This window comes from Hippocampus bargibanti, linkage group LG01, assembly GCF_051943395.1.
Source record: "Hippocampus bargibanti isolate YZ-2025 linkage group LG01, ASM5194339v1, whole genome shotgun sequence".
Lineage (NCBI taxonomy): Eukaryota > Metazoa > Chordata > Actinopteri > Syngnathiformes > Syngnathidae > Hippocampus > Hippocampus bargibanti.
Genome location: NC_142734.1, coordinates 28,356,753 through 28,383,791, shown reverse-complemented (window position 1 = coordinate 28,383,791; position 27,039 = coordinate 28,356,753). Strand labels below are relative to the sequence as shown.

At 40.8% G+C, this 27,039-nt stretch overlaps 1 protein-coding gene across 5 annotated transcripts in view; it reads left to right on the top strand.

The window, feature by feature from the left end:
- txndc16 (thioredoxin domain containing 16) overlaps positions 1-27,039 on the top strand; it is a 39,119-nt gene that overhangs the window by 3,644 nt on the left and 8,436 nt on the right. For 3 of the 5 annotated variants that reach the window (XM_089008074.1, XM_089008092.1, XM_089008102.1), the window contains exons 6-20: positions 236-357; positions 482-572; positions 646-793; positions 879-1,048; positions 1,132-1,192; positions 2,269-2,404; positions 2,486-2,632; positions 4,378-4,437; positions 4,521-4,725; positions 6,729-6,865; positions 7,866-7,950; positions 8,918-9,059; positions 9,539-9,726; positions 10,911-11,101; positions 12,560-12,684. In XM_089008074.1, the coding sequence (XP_088864200.1) occupies positions 236-357; positions 482-572; positions 646-793; positions 879-1,048; positions 1,132-1,192; positions 2,269-2,404; positions 2,486-2,632; positions 4,378-4,437; positions 4,521-4,725; positions 6,729-6,865; positions 7,866-7,950; positions 8,918-9,059; positions 9,539-9,726; positions 10,911-11,101; positions 12,560-12,684 (2,008 nt within the window). Of the gene's footprint in view, positions 1-235; positions 358-481; positions 573-645; positions 794-878; positions 1,049-1,131; positions 1,193-2,268; positions 2,405-2,485; positions 2,633-4,377; positions 4,438-4,520; positions 4,726-6,728; positions 6,866-7,865; positions 7,951-8,917; positions 9,060-9,538; positions 9,727-10,910; positions 11,102-12,559; positions 16,575-18,543; positions 19,721-27,039 lie in introns of those variants that run through there. The other 2 variants (XM_089008067.1, XM_089008083.1) reach the window with 2 other exon arrangements.

The following is a 27,039-nucleotide window of genomic DNA, read 5'->3' as shown; positions in this document are numbered from 1 at the left end:
TTTTAGCAATCATCATGGAATTTAACAAGTTTGATTTGCTTTCGCGGGCTGAAAAAAAATGATGTGGCGGGCCGGATTTGGCCCGCGGGCCTTGACTTTGACACCAGTGATGTAGAGGAATCAAAAACTATTACAACTGCTTCAGGAAGCTTCATCTGCCCATCACTCGCAAATACATAGTTCACATCCATTTTCTAATTCCCAATAACCAAACCCAGTCTCTCTTGTCCCTAAGCACCATTTTGCGTGACGAGGTCAAGTATGTGCATTCGGACGCTGACCTCTTGGTGGTGGAGAAATCAGTCAGAGGAAAGAAGGACATCGTGCTTGCTTATGTCAGCAGTCTTGGTACACAAGGTATGGACGGATGTCATTGATTTGACATCGCCACTGCCTATGTTCATCTCAAGACATAATGACCCCACCCCACCCCTGCCGTCAGTGACGTGAATCTCAACCTGTTGCACGTGCGTTCCTTTAGAGCACAGATCGGTCATGGAGACGGCTTATGTGTACGGGTCCAAATACCAGTTCATCCTCATAACCGGAGGCCCTGTTTTGAAGCACTTGGGGTATGTATTTGTCGAGATTCTCAATAATAATAAAAAACAATCAGATTTAAAGGCGTCCCACTTTTCCTTTCAGAGTTCACAGATCCTCTCCGATGTCTCACGTGTGGTTCCTCCACTGCGTGGCGTCGTACTCGGAGCGCTGCCCATCGACACCGATGCGGACGCCGCTGTCCACGCTCAGCCTGCACGCCTTCCTGCAACTGATGAAGGCGCCGCTTTTGGTAACCGGCCCCCCTTCATTTTCTCACCTATGCCAAAACGGAGCGCCGTGATCTGCTTTTCTCCTTCCGTCGTCTCTTTCACCAGTCGGAAGTATACAAAGACCCCGACGCTGTCCCGAGCCCGCTTTTCCCCTACTGCCAGACTCCCCAGGTCTTTCTGTTCTCGCATTCTGAAACAGAACGACTGGACCGCGACACGGCCAAGGTGCTAGCTTGGAGGCTCCGAGGCGTTGCTCTGATGACGCTGGTGCACAGGTGAGATTCATCAAGTCTCTCTCGTGCACGTTGTTTTACGTTCATTGGACCGTCGGAATGAATTCCATCCTTGTGTCATCTAGGAATAGCCCTGCGGTGAAAACGCCGCTGGAATACAATGCTGCTTACAGGCTGCCGGATGAGGTATGCTGATGATTTACAATATTTCCGGTACCTTGATGCGAGTGAGAAATCTTTTAGCCGATTTATTATTTATTTATTTTAGCAAAAAAAATGTCAGCAAAAAAATGGAGACATGCACATTGAATGGCGACAGTCAACTCAAATCATTTCAACCCCTTTTACAAGATACAAACGCTTCATCGCCACTCCCGGTTTTGAAGTTTGTCATCAAACTAAGAGAATTACACGTAACTTAACCAAAATAGAATCAGCCAATAAATAACGCATCCCCCTACAAACAGGCTAAAATAGCATTGCTATTGCAATGCTGAAACCATTTCAGCAAGGGATGTTTGAACACAAATTGGGGAGCAACACAAGTAGACAGCCAATATTACAAGACTGGCAAGCATGTATTCTTTATTCTCTGCAAAAAAACATGACAGTTATTAACATGGCTTAGTCAGTCGGTTGTGAGACGATTCTTCGAGCATGTATCACTGTCCCCAGCTGGCAAAGGTGCGCACAGCAAGACCTGTATTTTCTACTTCTTCCTTTCCTTTCCTCTTCATTTCTTAACTTTTCTGCTGTGAAATGTAAATTTCTCCACTGCAAGACTAATGAAGGTTCATCTAATCCAATCAGAAGATTAAAAAATGTCCATTGAATATCAGCTAAAATTAGTGCCTGTAGTGTCCTTGAGCGTTTTGAAAGGTGCTTATACATGTATTATTATTATTATTATTATTATTATTATTATTATTATTATACAATGGTATTATTGTAAATGAAGGAATGAATCAACAAATAAATAACTTAATGAATAAATAATGTCACAGAAACTGATAGTTCTTGATATTCTCTTTAATTGTGTCACGACTATGCTTTTATGAAGTATCCAATTTAATCTCCAATTTATTTAATTAAAATGATTGCAATTTGTATTTTTGCAATAGTTATTTATGTATTTATTCAGGAAGCTGGAACATATTTTGGTATTTTAATGGGTAATTCAATTTATTTCAAATAAATCTTCAAGTTACAAGCATGGCAAGCATTTTTCAGTTGTCTCCTTCCTGTGTCGTCCTTACTTCGAGGGGTCTGAGGTCAGGTATTTGACCTTAGGCAACCCTGAGGAGCTCATAGATCTCTTCATCCATCAAGAGGGAGAGGAAATGCAAAGTGAGGAGTTGGAAGGGGATGAGTGTAACGTTGAGGACGAGATGTGCAACGGTAAAGTTGAGAACTTGAGAACGGATGCCCAGGAGCCACGGAAGAAGGACGAAGAACCTGTTTTCATTTTTTGTTCCCCAGGGCGGTTGGAAGACGAAATTGCAGCATCCGTTTATGGGAATCGCGGCCACGTGGTGTACCTGGACTCCATTATCCAACTGACGTCTGACGACTTCCCTGATGCAGTCGCTCAAAGCGGCCTCACGGTGGTGCTTTTCTACCTCAAATGTATGTCGCGCTCTTCCTCTTTGTTGTGACGTCACAAAACGCTTTTTTTTCTTGCTCTTGGGGAGTGTTACGAAAACCATTTTCATCGAATTACATATTCACCTATAAATCTTTTAAGTTGGGCAGTTGGATTTCGCATAGTAATGGAAATGCAACAAAGTGAAATACGATACAAACTTTTTTGATGGGAAGAACAGTCCAGAATTCATTTTTACCATTTCAATCCCCACACCCCGCCAAGTCATAATGGGATGGCCGGTCTCTCTGTCTTCATCCTCTGGAAATCAGACGCCAGATTTAAACTCATAAATCCTGAGACACGCAAGACACACAGATGGTGATTTGGTTATTTATTTGTTTTGTCGTTTGTATTAAAAGTTGAGCCCTGGCAGGGGAGGAACTGTACAGAATGTAGTCATTGAGTGTATCAGTTAAATAAAATTATTCCGGCATACTGAGCAAATCTAATGGCGGACGAAGACGTTTGCAACGTTCTGTCGTTGCCCCGAAAAAAAAAAAATCAGCTGAAAGTGTCACGAAATGTTTAAGACTGAAATTGTGTCTATTTCAAAATGTCACAGAACATATTTTTTGGGCAATGGGCAGATTACCCTTGATTGGTCAATAGTCACAAACAAAAAAGCATTCACGTTCAAACGCATACTTCCAGTCACTGAGCGAGAATCAATTCCGAATTCCAAATAGTCAAAAGTAAAGCTATTTAAAGGACAACCGGCGTCTCCGGACAAGTTGTGTCCATAATTTGTAAAATCGCTTCAAATGACTTCTACTCAGCGTATTTTAGATTCCACCGCATATAGCTATAGTTTACGTTTTAAGACTCGCGCTGAACATTCCGTAAGTCTTGTTTTTGAGTTGGTGACGAGTCCTCACCCGATGTCACTGAAGGAACGCCCCTCACCGACAAAGGACATACCTTGCATCACCTCAATACATTTTGCGGTACTTTGTTTGGTTTGAAAAATTCGTGTTGATGCCGAAATTAGAAGGAAAACACATAAATAACGCAATGGTGAATCGTTGTATGTTACACCGAGACAACTCTTTGATATTCGTTGACAAAAATTCCAAGGTGAAGAATAAAACTATTTCCAACTGAGCTCTACCGCCATCTTCTGCATTTACTACACCTCAGTCTTGATCCCTCAAAATGACCCTGAAGACCTTCTTTAATCGATTGCAAACATTTATACTTTCCTCTTTAGAACTATTTGAATCATATTCATAACTGGATGTGTAACAAGAAAGCATATTCTCCGAATCTGAAGCCATTGTTTTGATTCTCGAGCAAGGCAAGACGTCTTGGGGTGACGTCACGAACTGGGGGCGGGATTTTCTGAATATGCCCAATTCGCTGCTCAATTTTTTGCAGATTTAGGACACTAAGTCATTTTTATTGGTGTTTTGCATATGACTAAAAATCTCAGCCTGCGTGTTTTGGGTATTTTAGATGCTATAAAACGTTTTTCTGAGGTCAGTTAGGAAACAAAAAAGTGATGTCGGTTGTTCTTTAAACAAGGTTAAGTGGTCGCCCTACTCATGAAATGTATTTTTTTTCTTCACCAGAAAATTACTTTAGTAGAGATGTGTTTTCCATGTAAATACCTTATTTCATTCCACCTCTCTCAAAATTGAGACCTTTGTGTTCTTTGATGAGACGTTTGTAAATAGAGGTACCAGTGTATGTACATTTTATTAAATGTGGTTTCTCATACTACAACCAGGGGACGCTGTTTCAATGGCCTTCCTCAGCTCGTTTACAGAAGTGGCCCAGAGGCTTGCAGGTAATTACTACTTGCTGACAGTATGACATTTTTGATGTAAATGTGTGTCTTATCCACGCACGTTTTGATTGCCGCATTTCTAGATGCCAGCATTGCTGACGTCCATATGAGCGCAGTGGATTGCGGCGAATGGACCGACCTCTGCGCTGCTCGGTCAGGGGACTGCTGCCCAATCTCATTCCAGCCAATCACGGCCTTTCCGAGTGTCCTGCTATTCCGCCCTCACGAGCTCGTTCAGGTGTACCGAGGAATGTTGGGAAGTGAGCCGCTGCTTCGCTTTATTTTATTGTGAGATTCTACTCTTTGAACATCCTTCGTTTGTATGTTGAATGAAAGGGGAAGAGGAATTATTTATCTTCTGAAAAACGATGAATATGACAGTGTCGGATTGATTCACTTACTGTAGTACTGGTCATGAGTGATGGGAAAACAAAGCTTCGTGAAGCACGTGTGATTTTCTTTTCCTTTCGGCTTTTCCTTTCAGGGGTCGCCACAGCGAATCAATGTCCTCCATCTATCCCGGTTTTGTGCATCCTCTTCTCTCACACCAGCTACCAACATGTCCTCTTTGACCACATCCATAAACCTCCTCTTCGGTCTTCCTCTTGGTCTCCTGCCTGGCAGTTCAAGGCTCAGCATCCTTCTCCCGATATAGTCACTTTCTCTCCTCTGGACATGTCCAAACCATCTCCGTCTGGCCTCTCTGACTTACTCTCCAAAGCCTCTAATATGAGTTGTCCCTCTAATGTACGCATACCTGATCCTATCCAACCTGGTCACTCCCAAAGAAAACCTCAACGTCTTCCTCTTTGCGCCCTCCAGCTTTGCTTCCTATCTTTTGTTCAGTGGTACTGTCTCCCGTCCAAACATCATGGCTGGTCTCACCACCGTTTTATACACGTTTCCTTTCATCCTAGCTGAAACCCTTCTATCACACATCACACCTGACATTTTTCTCTAGCCGTTCCAGCCTGCCTGGAGACGCTTCTTCACCTCTTTTCCACACTCGCCATTGCTCTGGAAAGTTGACCCCAAGTACTTAAAATCCTCCACCTTCTTTATCTCTTGTTCCTGTAGCATCACTATTGTACTTGGATCCCTCTCATTCACACACATATATTCCGTCTTGGTGCGACTGAACTTCATTCCTCTCAGTTTCAGGGCTCCACCTCTCTAGTTTCTCCCCCACATGTTCCCTGCTCTCGCTACAGATCACAATGTCATCTGCAAACATCATGGTCCAAGGAGATTCTTGTCTAACATCGTCTGTCAGCCTGTCCATCACCATAGCGAATAAGAAGGGGCTCAGAGCTGACCCCTGGTGGAGTCCCAACTCCACCTTTGAATTCCTCCGTCACACCGACAGCACACCTCACAACTGTCTTACAGTCATGATACATGTTTTGCACCCGCTGTGACATTCTTTTCTGTCACTCCAGACTTCCTCATGCAATACCATAGCTCTTCTCTTGGCACACTGTCACACGCTTTCTCTAAATCTACAAAGACACAGCGCTATTCCTTCTGACCTTCTCTGGACTTCTCTATCAGCATGTTTACTGATAGAGAACTTGTGATATTTGGTTTAAATATAATATCAAAATCCACTACATCTTTAAACAAATAGTGCCCTTTAGAGGAGTCAAAACCTATCAAGTGATTCATGAAGCTTCACTTGTCCATCACTACTACTCAGTAGGTCAATATAACTGTTTTTTACTGTCCCCTGGTGGCCAGGGCAGGCATGTCAAAAGCGACATTGAATTGGAACAGTATTAATTTATGATGCACAAACTATTTCATGCTTAGGTTTAATCGACCGTCCAAAATGATTTTGTGGGCAGGATCTCATCGTCTTGGGTTTGGCACGTGTGCTTGGAAGCCCACAAAAAATATCAAGAACATTGAAAATGGCACGTGAGCAGATGCCACACGCAGATGAAGCAAATACTATGATTCCCGGGAGCTTTCGATAGGATGAAGAAAAGTGGAAGAAAAACAACAACTCAAAGGAATGTTTGTCTTGGCCACCATTGCAGCTGTGATAAACCCCCACGCAGACGGAGACCCCACAAAAGTGTATGTGTGATGAGAACCATGAAAGATATCTTCACTGTCCCAAATAAACACACGCAGGAAAGACATTTAGAGTTTAAATATCATCTTGTTAATTTGTGTTATTGAAATGGTGAGGCCCAAAGTAATGAACCTTTCACAGCCTCCAAATGCTTGACCCCCGCACCCCTAACTCCCTCTCGTTTGTGTCTGTGTGTCCTTCTTCCTTCACCCAGGAGCCGTCCGGCTTCTCCCCAGCTTCTGTCGAGTCAGCAGCAAGTGACATCATTCCTTCATGGGGCGTCTCATCCTGAGCTGGCAGTCGACATCCCTGACAAAATAGTCGGACTGTTTCGGATGCAAACACTTTCGGGTAACAGAATCAGAATCATCTTTATTGCCAAGTATGTGGAACACACAAGGAATTTGTCTCCGGTAGAACACGCTGCACTAGTATCTTAAAGAAAAATGGAGGCACTATACAGTTGTATTTGGGTTACTGTTTAGATAAATCATATCAGCCATTGTATACAGCAGAGGCCCCCGGGCCGCAGAATAGTATGATTCTGTGGGTCATTCGGTATCCGGATATATCGGTCCCGGTTATATCGCAGCAAAAAAAACATGCCCACTACGGTTATATCGAATTTTTTTCTGTTTTATTTATTTTGGAATCTGAAATATTGTGTTTTATGTTTTATCTTGAAAAAATACTGGAAACTCTGTCACATCAGTAGACAGAATGCTACGATTGACGCAAGAGAAAGCGCTCATTTCGGTAACGTGATAGGTTACCGATAAAATGAAACTAGCAAATAAGATTGCTAAATAATTAAAAACACACGTCTTTGGAAAAGGGAAAAAAGCCCAGCCAGGAGACAGAAGAGTACTACGACTGTCAAAAAAAGAAACCTGCATTTAATTGAATCCGGAGTCCTGCTTCCACTGTGGATTTATCACAATGAGATTCCGGAGCAGTAAACCCATCCATCCATCCATCCCTTTTCCATACCGCTTATTTCTCATTAGGCTCGCGGGGGGTGCTGGAGCCTATCCCAGCTGTCTTCGGGCACGTGGCGGGGGCCACCCTGAATCGGTTGCCAGCCAATCGCATGGCACACAAAGACAAACAACAGTCACTCTGACACTCACACCTAGGGACAATTTGGACTGTTCCATCTGCCTGCCATTCATGTTTCTGGAATGTGGGAGGAAACAGCACCGTGTCTTTTATTTTGAAGGCACTTTTAAATATTACCATTTTTTTTTTTTTTTTTAATGAAGTTGTGAAAGTATGACTGAAATGTGAGATAGCGAAAGATGGTAAATGAGTTTGTGTGAAGCAACGGCCGTTTCTCTGGTTGTGTTGGCAGATGTGTCCATTTTTAATGAAGCGGCAAAGTCAATGCGAGGGAGGGTACTGAGTGCCCTGGTGACAGACGTGCTGGCACAGGAATGGTAGGCTCTGTGAATTATTTCTCCTTTCCAAGGTTACCGCTTTGCATTAAATTCCGCTGCTTGTTTTCATTTGAGTTTGCCGCCATCATGTCGACATCTATTTTAGAAAACTGGACAAAATAACACCCATCTGACCTTGACAGCAACAGTTGAGGCTAGTGATGTGAACACAAAGCTTCGTGAAGCACTTGTAATTTTTATCGGTGTTTTGCATTTGAATAAAAAATATCATACTGCGTGTTTTGGGTATTTTAGATGCTATAAAACGTTTTTCTGATGTCAGTTAGTAAACAAAAAAGTGACGTCGGTTGTCCTTTAAGTTTTAGGACTACATAGACATTTATTGCAGCATAAGAAACCTTCGACTCTTCTTTCATGGGTGGCTGTCCAAAATAAAGTGCAATACATACAGATTGGTTTATATAGCTTTAACAACAACTGAAGCTGGAACAAAGTACAAACATGGAAAAAAGAGAAATGCTGCCCTGTCGTGGAAGGGAAAAACATTGCAAGAGGTCTGGCCAGCGCTTTATCGGCACCCCTGGCGAAAGGCGCTGTCCATTGTATTTTCAATTCCCGAATAAATTCGGGAATGGCAGTGAATGCGGTAAACCAAGAGTGCCACCTAGAGGAGTCAAAAACTGCTTCATGAAGCTTCACTTGCCCATCACTAGTGGAGGCATCCATATGCCTGAACATGCGAGACTGTAGAACACTAACTGGTCACGTGACACCAGAAAGGAAAAGTGGCTAATAGGGTGTTGTGTGTGTGTGTGTGTGTGTGTGTGTGTGTGTGTGTGTGTGTGTGTGTGTGTGTGTGTGTGTGTGTGTGTGTGTGTGTGTGTGTGTGTGTGTGTGTGTGTGTGTGTGTGTGTGTGTGTGTGTGTGAGAGTGTGGACATGTGCGTGTATGTCTGTGTGCGCGTGCGTGCGTGTGTGTGTTTGCACTCTCCATATATGCTTTTTAGGGCCGCCGACCTCTCCATCAGCCTCCCTGCAGTTTTAGTGTTTCCATCTTGGAAGCGACAGCCGCTGCCCACCGTGATGTCACAGTTCACCTCTGCAGATGAGTTGGTTTCCCACATTGAGGCGGCACTTCTGCATCCATTGGTAAGTTTTTATTACCAATGGATGGAAACGTTGCATATTTTTGATAGTTTTATAATACCTCATCGTGGCCTTAAGAATAAATCTGGTATCAAGCAGACATGTTTTTCTTTCCGGACGCGACCCAAATTAGTGGCTATTGTCGCGCCTTTTGCCACATCATTAAAATATTATTGCTGCTCTAATGAAGTGGCAGTTTTCAGTTTGTCAAAAAGGCAGGACACAATCTGTGTACAGACGTTTGCAATGCCAGTTTTTATCCCGTGAGTTCGAAAACACACATCACCTTTGTGGCAGACGAAATATGTGGCACATTTGCAAGTTCTTGGCAGTGAGTTAAGTCTGCTGTGAGCTCCAAGTCAAAGATAGAAAAGCCATTGGCGTAAACAAAGTTATGATGACATGAATCACATCATTGAATATTTGTGTGACCCACATTCACGTGACAGTTTTTCCCCTATCCCCTTCTGTTGGATTGTCAGCCTGAACTGACAGTGGAAAACCTGCCATCCTTCCTCAGCCTGGGTAAAGCGCTTCTCCTGCTATTTGTTGGAGAAGAGGAGGATGAGATCGGCCTGAGGCAGAACAAGCTGCAGCTGGAGGAGATGAAAAGACTGCTGCAATCGGGAGGCCAGAGAATGGAGCCCTACTTGACCTGCTGGATCCACCTGTACGACGTATTTTGTATTTACACCAAGCATTCCTGATTTGATTTTTATATTATTATATTTATATATTATTATATTGCTATATATGTCATTCATTGAAGTTGCCCCTGATAATGTGGTGCACCTTTTGTATGGAAAAGGTTTTTAAATATGTCATTCGTTGAAGGTGCGCCTTTATATTCCAGAAAATCCTGTGTGTGTGTGTGTATGTGCGTGTGTGTGTGTATATATCTGTATATATGTGTACACACACACACACACACACACACACACACACACACACATATGTATATTTGTAATGCATAGTTGATGCATTACAAAGGATTGAGAAAAGAACTAATTATGCTAGAACTTTGATTGTTTTCCAAAACGGATTTATGCCGTTCATGCAAAATAATGGGATGAGCACACCCAAAGAGAATCCTGCACGACAGCCGTGTCGCATTGTGCTCTCTGTAGACTGCAATCCGCTTTCTCATGTGAAAAGCTCCTCTGGGAAAACGTTTACCTTCCTAACGTAACATTAGCCCCCGTGGAGGCCTTGGTCTCTGTTCATTTCAACTATGTCTGAATTTATCAGAATCAGAATCAGAATCATCTTAATTGCCAAGTATGTAGAACACACAAGGAATTTGTTTCCGGTAGAACACGCTGCACTAGTAAAAACTGCTAAGTTGCACTATACAGTTCCATTTTGGCTACTGTGTATGGCTTGTTATTACCAAGGTGACAAATACGGTGCCTGCCCGTGACCTTAATTGCGGGATCAACACAGCCTTTGTGGTGTCCTCCGTGTGGCGATATTTTTCGTCTGGTTTTGGTCAAGTCCTCCTTTAATTTGGATGAGGAAAAATAAGAAAGAAAATCAAAATGTTAGCGGCCGTACAAGATCGCCATTGGATTAAATTTCTTCCATTGTTGCATCCAATAAATTAGAATAATCAACAGTTCATTCGATTCTGTAACTCACTTAAAAAAGTGAACGTTGTCTTTTTCAGGTTCATGAAACAGGAAAATATTTTTTGGTGTGCCATTTCCTATTTAACGGCTCCCTTATGCAATGAACTGAAAGTGGTGACAACAATACTTCCTATCTGAAGGGAGATTACTAAAACGCGAGGCAGGCACAAATTTCATCTACTGTTGTTGGTATTGTTGCTTTAAATCCAACACGTTTTTATTGCAGCGGTCGCACTCCGGTTGGAATGTCGGTCCTGGGCTCCTATCTGGGTTCTCTGCCCCCCCTTCCTGCACTGATTCTAACGCATTTGCCCTCTGGACGTGAAGTTTATGAGTACCCATCCAACACACCCATCACAGCCCCGTCTGTCTTGCAGTGGCTGCAAAGAGTGGAGAATGCCAAAGAGCCTCCTGCTGGTAAGGATCCCGACGTCCCGAATGATGTGAGACAATCCATTCCCCAAGGCTTTCCTGGCGGAATGAATTCTTGAAACAAAAGTGGATTTTAAAAGCTTGTAGATTCGGATTGACAAGATGTCATGCCAAGGTTGCTCCTTCAACCAAGCACAGGATGAGTTAAAATAATATCCTCATGGTTGAGAACCATCAAGTCATTTTCAGACATGTTCACTCATTCATACGGTTTCCTTTCATCAACCGTTATACACAGAAGTTAACATTTGTGAAATACTTTGTTGTTGGCGCCTTCTAAAGTTTAAAATATTTATTTAATGTTACAGGACGGGTGTTTTAGAAGTGTGGTTCAAACATAATGGCATTGAAACAATGTCCTTTCCAGTTTATGACAAATACATTGTACATCTGTAGTTTACATAAGGAAATACATTCTATCTATCTAACTATCCATCCACCCATCCACCTGGCTAGCCAGGTAGCTAACCAGCTAGCGAACTGATTAGCTAGTTAACCAAGTACCTAACCAGCTACCTAATTAGTTCGTGAACTGGTTAGCTCGCAAACAAGTTAACTTTCTGCATTTGACATAAGAAAATACACTCTATCTATATATCTATCTATCTATCTATCTATCTATCCAGCGAACCAAGTAGCGAACTGATTCGCTAGCTAACCAAGTAGCTAACCAGCTAGCGAACTGGCTAGTATTCTATCTATTTATGCCAGCTAGACACAGTAGCTTTCTATCTGTCTGTCTGTCTGTCTGTCTGTCTGTCTGTCTGTCTGTCTCTTTGTGCGGGTATAGAAAGAGAAATCAATCTTTTTAAGTTTTGCGGGCTTAGCCATTGGCAGTATAATGGCCACCGGTGACTTAATTCACTCCTATTGGAGGAATTCAAAATAACAAAGGAGGCTTGAAAGCTTTTACAGTGTTTTTCATCATTGTTTTGTGTGTGCGTGTGTCTTTCTGCCATGGTTGTCTAAATAGCAAATATGGAGTTGCGCACTTCAGCCATACATACGGCGAAGCACTATGCTCCTAATGCGTACCATTATCCGAATTATATAGGATGATTTTTGCTATTGGTCAAAATCTCAGTCATAGTTTGAAGACAAATTGAATTCAGAAAAGCTGACCTCATTTCGATCCTTTGCATGTTGCAATGTCTCGGAAATGTTTTTAAGAGTCATGAAAGTAAAACCGTCGTGCCTGTTGTGAGTGTGGACTCAGCGCCTAAGGGCAACATGTGTAATGTGTTGTTGTTTGTAGCGTAATGAACATAATATGTGACAATGCATTCCTTCTCGCATGCTCTGTACTTGGAAAATAGTCATGTGGATGTTTTTTCTCTGGCACTTTGAAACATTTTGATTTCCATTACATTATCCATGACTGCCACGATATCTGATTGATCTCCTACTTTCGATTGAATTGGGTTATTTGATCTCGGTCTATAGGAATGTTGGGGAATGATGACTGGCCTCCCTCTGTCGAATTGTATGACTTTCTGAAAATCATGGATGAAGAGGAGCCTGGTTTTGCCGACCAGCAGGTTCCTCAAAAGAACAACGAAGAAGACGAGGTGAGTGAAGCAGACTTCACCAAGGAGAAAACAAGAACGGATTCTTCTTACCGCACGCCTCATCACTCCGAATTATGACAAACGATGGTGGAATTTTTTAGGGAATCTTAATACGAGTCATTTTATAGTGTCATGGCTGCCACAGACTTGGAACAGAGTGCGCTGAGGTTAACGATCCGAACGTGTACCCAGTCCCCCGACTATAAATCTGATTGTCTATGGATCCATCGTACTTAAAGGAAATAACACCATTTTTTTGTTTCCTAACTGACATCAGAAAAACGTTTTATAGCATCTAAAATAACCAAAACACGCAGGCTGGTATTTTTAGTCAAATGCAAAACACCAATGATGAAATGACTAAAAGTGTGCTAAATCTGCAAAAAAATGAGCTGCGAATTGGGCATTTTTAGAAAGTCCCGCCCCCAGTTCGTGACATCACACCAAGACGTCTTGCCGTGCTCGAGAATCAAAACAATGGCTTCAGATTCGGAGAAGATGCTTTCTTGTTATGCATCCAGTTATGAATATGATTCAAATAGTTCTGAAGAGGAAAGCATAAATGTTTGCAATCGATTAAAGACGTTCTTCCGGGTCATTTTGAGGCATCAAAACTGATGTATAGCACCCAGAGAATATGCAGAAGATGGCGCCAGAGCTCCGTTGATTTGTCTGCTTGGAATTTGTGTCAGCGAATATCAAATAGTAGTCTTGGTGCAACACACAACGATTCACCATCGCTTTATTTATGTGTTTTCCTTCTAATTTCGCCATCAACACGAAGTTTTCAGACCAAACAAAGTACCGCAAAATGCATTGTGTGTCCTTTCTCGGTCAGGGGTGTTGCTTCCGTGACGTAATGTCGAGCTCGTCACCCACTCAAAAACAAGACTTCCTGAATATTCAGCGTGAGTCTTAAAACGTAAAATGTTGCTATATGTGGTGGAATCTTTGTAAAGTACGCTCCGTAAAAGTCATTTGAAGCGATTTTAAAAATTATGGACACAACTTGTCCGGAGGCGTCGGTTGTCCTTTAAAAGTTAAATACAACTGAATTGTACATAACAAATATAGACTGGACAAAAAAAGTAATGAAAAAATACACAATTTGTACATATTTGTGTGTGTTTTTTTATTGTACTTCTACTGAGAGCCCTGAGAACAATTTATTCCTGGATTTTAATCACCCAACTTGGGTGTCTTGGCTAAGTGCGGTGAAACCTCAGTTTTCGAAGGTCTCTTTTCTCAACCCATTCGGTTTTTCACCCCAATTTTTATTGTTATTTTTTTAATGCCACGGTTTTGCAACTGGGTTGGGTTCTTGACCAAACTGAGCACACCTGAATGCACCACTGGACTCCCCTCCACTTCCTTATATGTCACTTCCTTGTGTTGCGTTTCATTGTGACCGACGCCTTGTCCTCATGTAGCGTTCCATTGTGATTGTGTTTTGACTTGATCAAAAAAAAGAAGACATTGAAAACATTGATTATAATGGGAAATGTTTCAGTTTTCGACCAAATTGGTTTTCGAACAGGTTTCTGGAACGAATTATGCTTGAAAACTGAGGTTTGACTACGTGGTCTTTCGCAAAAATCACCAAATTCCAGTGCCCTTATATTAAGGTCACTATGTCTTGGAAATCAATCTGATGATGAACTTTGGCACTGCATACCGTACTATAACCGCAAACATGTCACATACCTTTGATGAGTTTCATAAAGTGTGCAGTTAAAAAAATAAAAACATCTTTCCAGAGGCAAATACAAACTGTACACATAAAGGAAAATATGGCAAGGTTTGTTAAAATGTCACCCAATAAATGTTTTTAAGCAGTACAGAACTATAACATGTTTTATTTCTTAGTGTAATAGTGTTGTTTTTCTACCATTTTTGAATGTGCAGTTTGTAATTTATGTCAACATTCCATGTCCACCATTTTACAGCTTGATGTAATTTACGCAGGGTGTCGATTTGATTATATTTGACAGATTTGAAGTGAAGCAGCCGTAAATGAAATTTCTCATTGATGACGTCAGGGTTGAAGCTCACTGGCTAACGCTCAAGTTCAGTGAGTGGTGACGCTTCAGATGAGAACAATTTCTGGCCACTCCATTAGATACGCTTGCCTAAACGAATGAATATATGAGCGAGACAAAAAATCTCCATGCTTATGCTCGATTTTCAGTGAGGTATCCTTATCATCGTATGTTTCTTGTTGCGGGGTGTCAGTCTAGATGCAGATTTTTCCATTGTGCGGGTGGGCAGCATTTTCTCACAAAAAATGCTATTCAGTTCTGAGCGGTGATTGTCAGAATTTGGGTTTGTCGTCTATGGTGGTGCTGCAGTCAACCCAGAAAGACTGAAATTAGCCCCTGGGATGTCTTCCTCTGACTACAACTTTTATGTGAGGCAGACCTGTGCAATTACCCAAATCACCTTATGTGCCGCTGCGGGCGCTTGGAGAAAATGATCATGAATAAAATGTCCCTAAATATAGCCACGGCGTCAGTAACAATGGAGCAGAGAAACTCACTATGGGGGCACTTTGTATGCCAATAAAAGGGACTGCTACAGCGCCGCGTAAATTCCAAACGGTTCATTCGTGCGCAGATTTTTACCTATCGGCAGGTAAAATATTTACTGAATTTTCTCGTGTATAAGCCTCACCCAAAAACCTTCATGTTTCTGCACCTTATATGCGGTCGGTGCGCCTGATATGTGAAGTAATATTGATCCGCAATATGTCTCGCAAATATTGTCCACCCCTCACCGCAAGAAAAAGCAAAACCTGAACAAATTCTGGAATGGCAGTGAATGAGTTAATAGCTTCTAAACATTTCAGTGACAGAAAAACGATCGTCGGATCATATAATGGCCACCACATCCTAAATTCCTCCCTTCTCTATCAAGTTTAATATAATAACAATACATTTTATTTTAAGCGCCTTTCAAAGCTCTCAAGGACACTTTACAGTCACAGACAAGCATAGGTACTATAATAAATAAAATACAATCACAAAATAGAATACAATAAATAAAATAGAATTATAAATAGAAACAAGAGAAACAGCTACACAGAAAATGCAATTTTTAAAGGACAACCAACGTCACTTTTTTGTTTTTTAACTGACATCAGAAAAACGTTTTATAGCATTTAAAATACCCAAAACACACAGTATGATATTTTTATTCAAATGCTAAACACCAATAAAAATGACTTAAAGTGTCCAAAATTTGCAAAAAATTGAGCTGCGAATTGGGCATTTTCAGAAAGTCCCGCCCTCAGTTTGTGACGTCACGCCAAGACGTCTTGCATTGCTAGAGAATTAAAACAATGGCTTCAGATTCTGAGAATATGCTTTCTTGTTACACATCCAGTTATGAATATGATTCAAATAGTTCTGAAGAGGAAAGCATACATGTTTGCAATCGATTAAATAATTTATTTCGTGCCATTTTGAGGCAACATTGGGGGGAACTGTCTCACCCAAAAAAAGAGGCACAAAATGGCGACCTCCTGTGGCCACCTCTGTTTCCACAGGCTGATAAATTCCTTATATGGAGCTTGGACGCCCTCTTCTGGCGGCTTTTGGGTGCAACACGAGGTTGTCAGACCAAACAAGTACAGCAAAATACATTGACGTGATGGAAGGACTGCTACAATGTGTCTTTTTTTCGGACAGGGGCGTTCCTTTAGTGACGTCACGTACGGACGCGTCACTAACTCAAAAACAAGACTTCTTGAATGTTCAGCGCGAGTCTTAAAACGTAAAATATAGCTATATGCGGTGGAATCTTATTAAAATACACTCAGTAGAAGTCATTTGAAGCCATTTTACAAATTATGGACACAACTTGTCCGGAGACGTCGGTTGTCCTTTAAATAGGTGGGTTTTGAGATGACATTTGAAGGTGGAAAGAGAATCGATGTTACGAATTTTGGGAGGAAGTGAGTTAAGAGGACAGCGCATCTGGCGAGAAAATATCAAATTTATACAACAGCTGATCTGAAGTAATTACACGGGACATCTTCCGAGATGAACGTTGGATCCATTCACGGACTTTGCTGATGAAAAGATTATTTTCCCAGTCTGACTCCGGTTTCCTTTATGCTAAGTCAGTGTCCCGGTTAAAAAAAATAGAATGAGTGTGCAGCATGGGATGAAGATGTTTTCATTGAATATTATATAAAAATATATTTTTTAAAGAAAATAAGCAAAACAGGGGAAGAACCATAAAAATGAAGACTAGAGGTCAGCATTCCTGCGGCTCCTTAGAGACTCGTAAGAACAAGATGGGACACCCTTCATTAGCCCTAAAGTCGGATGACGTCAAGAAAACAGTCCAGTTGTTGGACAAATTAAAAGTGATTTGTATTTTGAACTCTATAACCAAAGCTTTCAGCAGATATTTTTTCAAACTTTGTATTTTAAGCCTCAACCCTTGTGAAGACCAAAAAATGGATGCATAGATGAACAAATGGCTTTTCGAACTGCTTGGTTCGACTTTTCCATAAATCGGACTTATTCACCAGGCAGGCCGTGTTCTCCGCGGTGCTAATCAAGATGCTACGCATCGAATCATCCGTAATGATAATTGCGATATAAACTGTCGTCACCGGCCACCGAGACGCGGAACTCTGGTCGAGCAATTGGATCTCCATCCGGAGCAGAGCTCGCCATACCGTAGCGTGCTCATGCTAATTACACAAAGGCATTTGGGAGTGAAACCGTAGCATCTGCGTAATGCCCAAATCCCTCGGCGACGATATTTCCGGGACTCAAATGGCCGCAATTTGTCTTGCCAGACCTTCACTTAGTTATTAAGGAAAAAAGGGAGACATCTCAGGAGTTCAAATGTAAACTACTACTGCACTTTAACAAAATGGATTGGACTGAATGTTATTCATCAAAACAGACTTATCTAAAAGGTTCGGTCTCTTATGTTTCATTGTATTTTGCGTTTAAGTATTTTTTTTTCTAATTTAACTCATTGACTGCCAGACGTAGTGCAAAAATATGTCCACTCCAGTGCCAAGGTTTTTGTCATTTTCACTCAAATTGCAGTACCCGCAGAATATTGAGTTTTAGCACTACATAAATATTCAATGCAGCGTTAGACACCTTAGACTCTCTTCTTTGATCAGAAAAGTTAATTCCTAAGTTCAATGGGTCTGGAGTTATCTGAGCTTGAAATGGGCGCTGCTGTACAAAAGGCAAATGCTCCGCCCTTGTGGGAGCGAAAAACATTGCCAGAGGTTTGACCGGAGCTTGATGCTTAAAACCCGAAAGAAAAACCAAAACCCGAACAAATCCGGGAATGGCGTTCCACATCATGCTTTTCAATTCCCGAAAACATTCGAGAAAGGCAGTGAATGAATTAAAGGCCATTTTGTTTGGCCTCTCGTTTTCTCATTATCTCAGCCAAATTTTGTTCATCAAGCCCTTCTGTGATGGTGAGATCTAAAATGAAATGTACAAGTTTTAAAGGACAACCGACACTACTTTTTTGTTTCCTAACTGACATCAGAAAAATGTTTTATAGCATATAAAATACCCAAAACACGCAGGATGGTATTTTTAGTCAAATGCAAAACACCAATAAAAATGACTTAAAGTGTCCAAAAACTACTTAAAATTGAACCCGGAAGTTGCCAGTTTCAGAAGGTCCCGCCCCCTTGTTCGTGATGTCACGCCAAGACGTCTTGCCTTGCTCGAGAATCAAAACAATGGCTTCAGATTCGGAGAAGATGTTTTCTTGTTACTCATCCAGTTATGAATATGATTCCAATAGTTCTGAAGAGGAAAGCATACATGTTTGCAATCGATTAAAGAATTTATTCCGTGTCATTTTAAGGCATCTGGACAGAAATGTAGCACCCAGAAAATGCAGAAGATGACGCCAAAGCTCCGTTGGAAATGGGCCGATTTGTCTGCTGGGAATTTCTGTCAGCGAATATCAAATAGTTGTATTGGTGCAACACACAACAATTCACCATTGCGTTATTTAGGTGTTTTCACCATTTCACCATTAACACGGATCAACACAACGTTTTCAGATCAAACAAAGTACCCAAAATACATTGTGTGTCACTTTCTCAGTCAGGGGCGTTCCTGACGTGACGTGACGTCAAGAATCGTCGCCAATCAGCGCGAGTCTTAAAACATAAAATATAGCTATATGCGGTGGAATCTTTGTAAAATACGCTCAGTAGAAGTCATTTGAAGTCATTTTAAAAATTATGGACACAACTTGTCCAGAGGCGTTGGTTGTCCTTTAAGTGTACTTAAAAAATGAATTGTACTTGATTTAAGTGATCGAAAAGGGCAATCTAAAATGTTCACTCTAACATGTTTCATTGTATTTTGCAATTGAAGTTGTTTTTGTTGCAAATTTAAAGGCAATTTTTAGACTCCCATTTCCCGGTATCTCAGCACAACATTATTTTTGCAGAGGCGAGCCTTTGGCTTCCCAAAATGAAGAATCAGACTGTAAAATGTGCAGTTGGTCTCATAGCAACATTTCCGTGGGTTACGTGTGGACTCTCTCAGAAGGTTCTCCAATCAGATTGTGATGGCATGTTGGGGCCGGTGTGTGTATATGAAAGTGTATATATTTCCTTTTATGTGGCCACAGGATGGAAAACTTCCTACTCTGTGTGCCTCCCTTTGTCAAACATTTTGCTGTTTCTGGAATGTTCTCGAATCCAGAGATGTGAGAGTGAACGCTCGTGTCAGCGCGGCCACCGGGGATGTAATTCAGGATGACCTTTCACACGAGCACAATTGAGAAATTTGTATACGTACTCCTGAAACTCTTTCACGCACAACTGAAAATGTTTTCGGGCAGACTTCGGAAATGTTCTCATATATATGAGGGAAACACTCTCATGTATTGCTTATCCAATCAGTGCGGTGGGTAATTTAAGTTAGTTTTAACTGTAGTGATATGACGTCGTACAAACTAAATAAATAAATAACAATACTTATCTCTTGACATTCTATTTACTTTTGTCTGTTTAAAAAAATACTATTTGTGTATTGTTAATGTTTTTAAAATTATATACAGTATTATATATATCAGAAAAAAATACGCACACACACACACACACACACACACACACACACACACACACACACACACACACACACACACACACACACACACACACACACACACACACACACACACACATACCTGTCCGCCTCAGTCCGAGCGTGTGTGTTGGGTGACTTCTCCATTACCAAGGAGAGCGATTTTTGGACAGGTCGCATGCATGGGAAGCCGTGCGTATTTGGGTCAGCAGAAAGCGTGTGCACGTATTACACAGTAATAAAGATCGATAATACGAAATATAAAATGATTAAAATGACACTTAAAGTTATAAGATTTATAAACGAACTGTCAACATTTTGGTATATAATAGTATTCAATCGAAAACGTTGCTTAAAAACAACAGATTGACATTGTATACTATCCTGTAGTATAAACCTTGCGTCAGCCATTTTGAATGCTTTTCGATTTACGACCGTTTGACTTATGACCGTTTTGTCGGAACGGAACCCGGTCGTAAGTCGGATGTTACCTGTGTACCGAAAATTACTGTATTCATTTTTACAAATTCAAGATGCAAAAAGAATGTGTTTATTTATTTATTTTCATTGATGAAGGGTTCCGCGAATGTTCATCTGAATTGCTTGTCTTCGATACCTCTAAAAAGGTTAACAATCACTGTCTGGTCACGCCCGTCTTTGCAGTGCTAATGAGGACAATTCATCTCAAAAAGTGGGGTGGAGATCCTTTGGATCTTTCAGGTCTGGCCATAAGTCATAGCATGAGAGGTTCATTGCTCGAGGGTGACTTCCAACCAGTTCTGACAAGACTTCCATGAGCACACACCCACATGCGCTCAAGAATGTGCAGCCAGGTAGCAACACGACACTTCTTCCGGCATTTTTGGAGAACATTTTGGAGCAGGTTGTTGATTATTTTTTTTCCCCCATTGGCTTATCTCCATCGGTCAATGAGAGTGGCAGGAAGAATTAAATGCTCTTCCATTGGAAACACATCAAAAGACGTTTTTAAGATGTTCTTTTTTTAATGTGTGTTTTTTCTCATTAGAATGTCATTGAATACCAGTGACGTTTAGAAAACAGTAATTTAAATATGCAACATGCCTTGGGGACACTGTTTTATTAGCAAAGACTGTGGTGACTCACCAACGTACTTGTTGGGAGTCAAAGCACAGCCTGGGATTATATATTATATATATATGTATATATATATTTTATATATATTATATATATTATATATATATATATGTGTGTGTATATATATAGAGAAAATATATGAGAAAAAAATGTATATTAAAAAAAGAACATCTTAAAAACGTCTTTTGATGTGTTTCCAATGGAAGAGCATTTAATTCTTCTTTAATTCTCTCTCTCTCTCTCTCTCTCTCTCTCTCTCTCTCTCTCTCTCTATATATATATATATATATATATATATATATATATATATATATATATATATATATATATATATATATATATATATATAATGTGATTGTATTATATATTGTATGTGTATTGTATTGTATATTGTATGTGTATTGTATTGTATATTTTCAAATCAGCTATGCAGGAAGCATGTCTCTGCTGGAATACACTTGCTCAAAGGATACGAATTACTGTTTTGAACCAATCCCATTTCACCAATTTATTTACTGTACATTGTAAGTGTGAATTTTCACCTAAAATACATCATACAAAGTCTCAATTTCATCATGTTGCTCATACAAATTTTCCTCCGCGTTGGCACACTTCTTTTCTGATACTTCTTTGTTTACAGTTGTGGTCAAATGTTTACATACACTTGTGAAGAACATAATTTCATGACATTATGTTCTTGAGTTTCCAGTTATTTCTACAACTCTGATTTTTCTCTGATAAAGTGATTGGAACATATACTTCTTTGGCTCCAAGTGACTTTCCTGACTTGTTCAGATCCATGCTGAGCACCTTTGACTTTCCCATTGTAGCATTTGTGAGCGTTTGCATTCAATGCAAACACCTATTTAAATAGCCTCACAGAAGTTACCGACTGGAGTCCCTCATGATCACTCACAAGAAGTTAAGAGGCTATGCTATGAGGCTCATTTCGCGGACGCAACTTTCTAAGTCACCAAAATTGCTATTTCATGTTGCTGTATGTAGTACAGTGAGACCTCAACTTACAAACACCTTATCTGACAAACTTTTTGTCTTACAAACGTCAAATTTATGAAAATTAAACCTTATAATAAGCACTATTTTTATAATACACACCCACCACGGCTGGTGGAGTGATCTTCGGCGGAAGCACACGACCGAACAGCACCAACAGTCCTTATGGAAGGTGACTCTCCTTCCATAAGCCATCAACGACCATCAAAAAGGTAAATAAAACTTTATTTTACAGCACAGTTTATATATTTAATTACATTCGTCATGTAATGCGCCTCTCTTTCCAAACAGCAATTCCCTTTGACCTTCGACCTCCAACACCATTCCACCAAGCCATAAATGACCATCACAAATGTAAATAAAGTGACTTTATGATACAATGCAGTGTATTTTTTCATTAGAATACAATAGCACCTTTATTATACATAGAATAAGGTATGTTGTGTGTAGTTTTAAGACTTATTTAGTTGAAAAGTATATTTTATGGAAACCCGGGAACGGATTATTCCCATTTTAATGGTTTCCTATGGGAATTTTTTTTTTGAGATACACACTTTTCGCCTTACACACTCTGTCTGGGAACCAATTAAGTTCGTAAGTTGAGGTCTCACTGTATATTTTTGACCCAGCAGATTTGATCATTTTTTTCTGTTAACGCATAATAAAGTCATAAAAGAACCAAACTTTATGAATGTTTTTTGTGACAAAGAAGTTTCTGTTCCAATCGCTCTATCTGAGAAAAATCACAGTTGTAGAAATAACTGGTAACTCAAGAGAATCATGACATTATGTTCTTCACAAGTGTATGTAACCTTTTGACCACAACTGTATGAATATTATTTTATTTTATTTTTACAACAAATATTTTACAAGCGCATTTGAAAACACAGAAATGCTTCCCTGTTTGCGTTTCTCCCCCTGCCAGTCTGCTCGACCTCTGTCACTTTTGTCCAAGTCTTTATAACAAGTGCACCATGAGTCATGTCCGTTTGTTTTTCCCACATGCTTTGAAAAAAAAAGTTAAACTTCCCGCCAATCGGGAAAGCCCTTCAACACTGTCGCTGGCATTTTTGTTCCTCCCGTGAGCCAAATACAATGACAAACACAATGTAAATGCCTCAATCTGTTCCAAGCCCCCCTAAAATTCACATACCTGTCTACCCGAGGCGGTTGGCAATCTTACAAATAATGGCATATGCCCTTACAAAATGGTGACTAATCTTACTTTTATATATCACGTACGTAAAATGAAACAAAAATAACTCTTTTTTTTAATACAGTAAAGTCTCGTTATATCGATATCGGATATATCGATAGTCCCGGTTATAGCGATACTATTTCTATGCACGCACGGAGAAAATTACATGCAAACAGGGTCGGATATATCGATAGTCCCGGTTATATCGATATTTTTTCAGACTCCCTTGAATATCGATATAACGAGACTTTACTGTAATATGAATTCGTTGGTATATAGCCTGATTCAATCAAAGAACAAACAATGTTTTCAGCCGCATTATGAATTCTAAAATTTAAGAATGACTTTTGTTGTAATTATATGTCGCACTTTTGGCCATTTCAATCATCTCTTGCGATGGTTCCACTTCATGGCCAGTTTGACCGTAACGGTGACAAAATCAAAACAAGAAAAAAATAAACGTTCTGGACAGAAAACGTAGAAAATTTTAATTTCACGACATGGGCATTTAAAAATCAGTGCTCACTTGTACAAATGATGCTGAAAGCGTACAACTTGACAGGTATGAATTCAGACATTTTCGAAATTTCAACCCTGACTTGCTTTGATTTTGAGCATATAAACAAACTATGCAGTGCAAGTTCGTTCACCGGGTCAATGGAGAAACCCCCACCAAAACCGCAGTGCAAATGGCACTTGTTGAGAAAGAGATTTGTTCTGACTTGTTCTATACACCCCCAAGTTTCTCCCCCCGTGCAAGATGACCCCGTGACCCATGAATAATGGGCTTTTTTGTTTAACCCTTGGCCTACTCATGAATCAGTACAAAAACATTTACTCCAAAAGAGCCTGGAGAAACCAGGACACCGAACGCGTCGTCTCCTTCCTTCCGACGATTTCGGAGATGATACGATTAAAGCGACAATGCAAATTAATCAGCGAATCAATTGTGTTCCGATAAACTCAATTAAGTGTGTCATGTTTGTGCTTCCCGGTTCCCGGCTGCTTCGGTAGATGCTGATTATTATTGCGAAAAGGCTAGTTGGTTCTCTTTAACAGGCATTTTTGGATTGTAAAGTAATTATAAAAGAGGATAGAGCTCTAAAAACCAAATTCTTTAGGAAGGCCACACACACTGACCAATACTTACTTTTCGATTCTAATCACCCTCGACAACACAAACTAGGAGTTATCAGAACCCTCTAGCATCGGGCTAAACTAATACCAACAAGCGTCGAAGGTAGAGAAAAGGAGTCAAAACATATCAGGAGAGCACTCACAAACTGTGGGTACCCTCAGTGGTCGTTTAAACACTTGATGGCATTAAACACTTGATGAGGAACGTAGCCTTCTTCTTTCACCATCCTTGTAGCTGCTTTCTCTGTGATAATTTTACCTTTTTCCTCATCAATTGTGTTCTGTTTAGCTGGGTTGATCGCTTTTTGCATCAAGTGTACAGATGGCTTGTGCGCGTTATTTGTGGAGCCTGATTGATGGGATATTTTAACCTTCCAGTCTACACTTTTGAACTATCAAAGTTGAAACAAGTCCAAATTTCACTGTTTTCTATCCATTTTTTTCACCATTTCACTTTTGTATTTTTTTTGTTTCAAGCTCTGTCGTCTCCCTTTCGTGTGTGTGTGTGTTTTCTCACTCTCTCTCTGTCATCTGCCTGTCTCTTTAATGTTTAACCCCTCCCTCACTGCTGCGTTCTTGACCAATCACGTGGCTTTAACCGAAAACTGGATGCAGGGAATAGAGGACCGAAACAAGCCGCCTGCCATTTTCTTGTCAGGAGAACGGGCTTGTTTGCGAACGACACATCACTCATTGTGGCAGCTCCGTGTGTATCCCGAAAAATAGTTCGTATGACAAGGTAAAATTTTCATAAATGTAACGTTCGTAAACCAAAAAGTTAGTAAGCCAAGGGGTTCGTAAACCGAGGTATCACTGTACTGTCATCAGCCACTGGCTCCATTTCCCCCTGTAGAAGAAGTAGTGGGTGACCACAGCCTCTCATGTAGTGCCTTATAATGTGGTGTGCCTTATATTTGGATTTTTTTTTAATATTTATATATTATATTTGCAAAACTTTTTTTTATTCATTGAAGGTGCGCCTTATAGTCTGGTGCACCTTGTATATGGAAAAGGTTTGATAATACACTATTCATTGGTGGTGCGCTTTGTACTCCGGTGCACCTGATACACTGGAAAATATGGTAATTTCGTAATTAAGGGCAATATTTTCCTATTGAGAAGTTTCACAACTTGAAAATTTCATATGAAGAGACGTTTGTAAGTAGAGCTACCACTGTTGTGTGATTTGCGCCTGTTTTTGCCAGTGTTGAGCAGAAACAAATGGTAGCATTTCTGTAGTGCATGCATATCTTTGTTGACACTGTGTTCTCTGCAGCCAAGAATTGCACTTTACTTAATTGCAATATGAAAAGAGCACATTGAAAGGCACCAACATGGCGGGGGAGAGGGGTGGTCATCTGCCAGGGTGAGAAATGTGCATGCAAATCGTTCACGGCACTCGACATCTCCACTGTGGGATCATAACTCTTAATTAACGGCATTATCTCACATAGGCTGGCTCAGCAAGATGAACGAGGGGAACGATCGAGCGAGGAGGGGAGTGTGATCTTAGGGCGGAAATTGAATCCATGTCATCTGATAAATGTCAACAGAAACGACGATTGCGACGCAGCAATGACATTTGCTCCGGGATTATAGCCAGGAGTCAGCGTGGTGCTAGGTGCTCACTTTAGAGCGCCTCGTCGTCATATGTGATAGTGCAAATGTCTCAAAGAGAAGGCGGAAAAGTAAAGAGGCGTTAAAATACTCATATGAGGCGTTAAAATACTCATATGATTGATTTAGAGTGCGAATAAGTAGCATTTGTTTTGCTATTCGGTTGTAGACACTGGAATTTGACTGACAGTCACGTGGGACGTCGTTTCTGTAGATTCGACGGACAGGTTTGCAGTACTGTATTTAAGAACTGAGTGAACAATTTGATTATTTTGAGGGGGTCGGAGGTGGCGGTTTGAAGCTCCATTTACATTTGCCAGAGTTGAGTCAAGAACATTCTTTCAATAAAACCCTCTCATTGTCCTTGACTTGAGGAAATAATCAAACTCACACATGCGGGGATTTTGGGTACTTCCGCGCTGTAATCTCCACAATATGGAACCAATTTGAGTGTGTGTGTATATGTGAGTGTGTGTGTGAGAGAGAGAGAGAGAGAGAGAGAGAGAGAGAGAGAGAGAGAGAGAGAGAGAGAGAGAGAGAGAGAGAGAGAGAGAGAGAGAGAGAGAGAGAGAGAGAGAGAGAGAGAAAGGAGGAAGGAAGAGAGGGGAAGAAGAAAGAGAGATACTGTAGTTAAGAGAGGGAGACAAAGATGAGAGAGAGAGAGAGAGAGAGAGAGAGAGAGAGAGAGAGAGAGAGAGAGAGAGAGAGATGGTTGAGAGAGGGGAAGAAGAGAGATCTCTCTCTCTCTTTCAACCATCTCTCTCACACAGAGAGAGAGAGAGAGAGAGGAGGCGGAAGAGAGATGATTGAGAGAGAGAGGGAGAAAGAGAGATGGTTGAGAGACAGCGAGAGAGATGGTTGAGAGAGGAGAAGGAAGAGAGAGGAGGAGGAAGAGAGATGATTGAGCGAGGGAGAGAAAAGTAGTTGAGAGAGAGAGAGACAGAGAGAGAGGAGATGGTAGAGAGAGGAGGAGGAAGAGAGATGATTGAGAGAGAGAGGGGGAGAAAGAGAGATGGTTGAGAGAGAGAGAGAAAGCGAGAGGAGGAAGAGAGATGATTGAGAGAGAGAGGGGGAGAAAGAGAGATGGTTGAGAGAGAGAGAGAAAGCGAGAGGAGGAAGAGAGATGATTAAGCGAGGGAGAGAAAAGTGGTTGAGAGAGAGAGAGAGAGAGAGAGA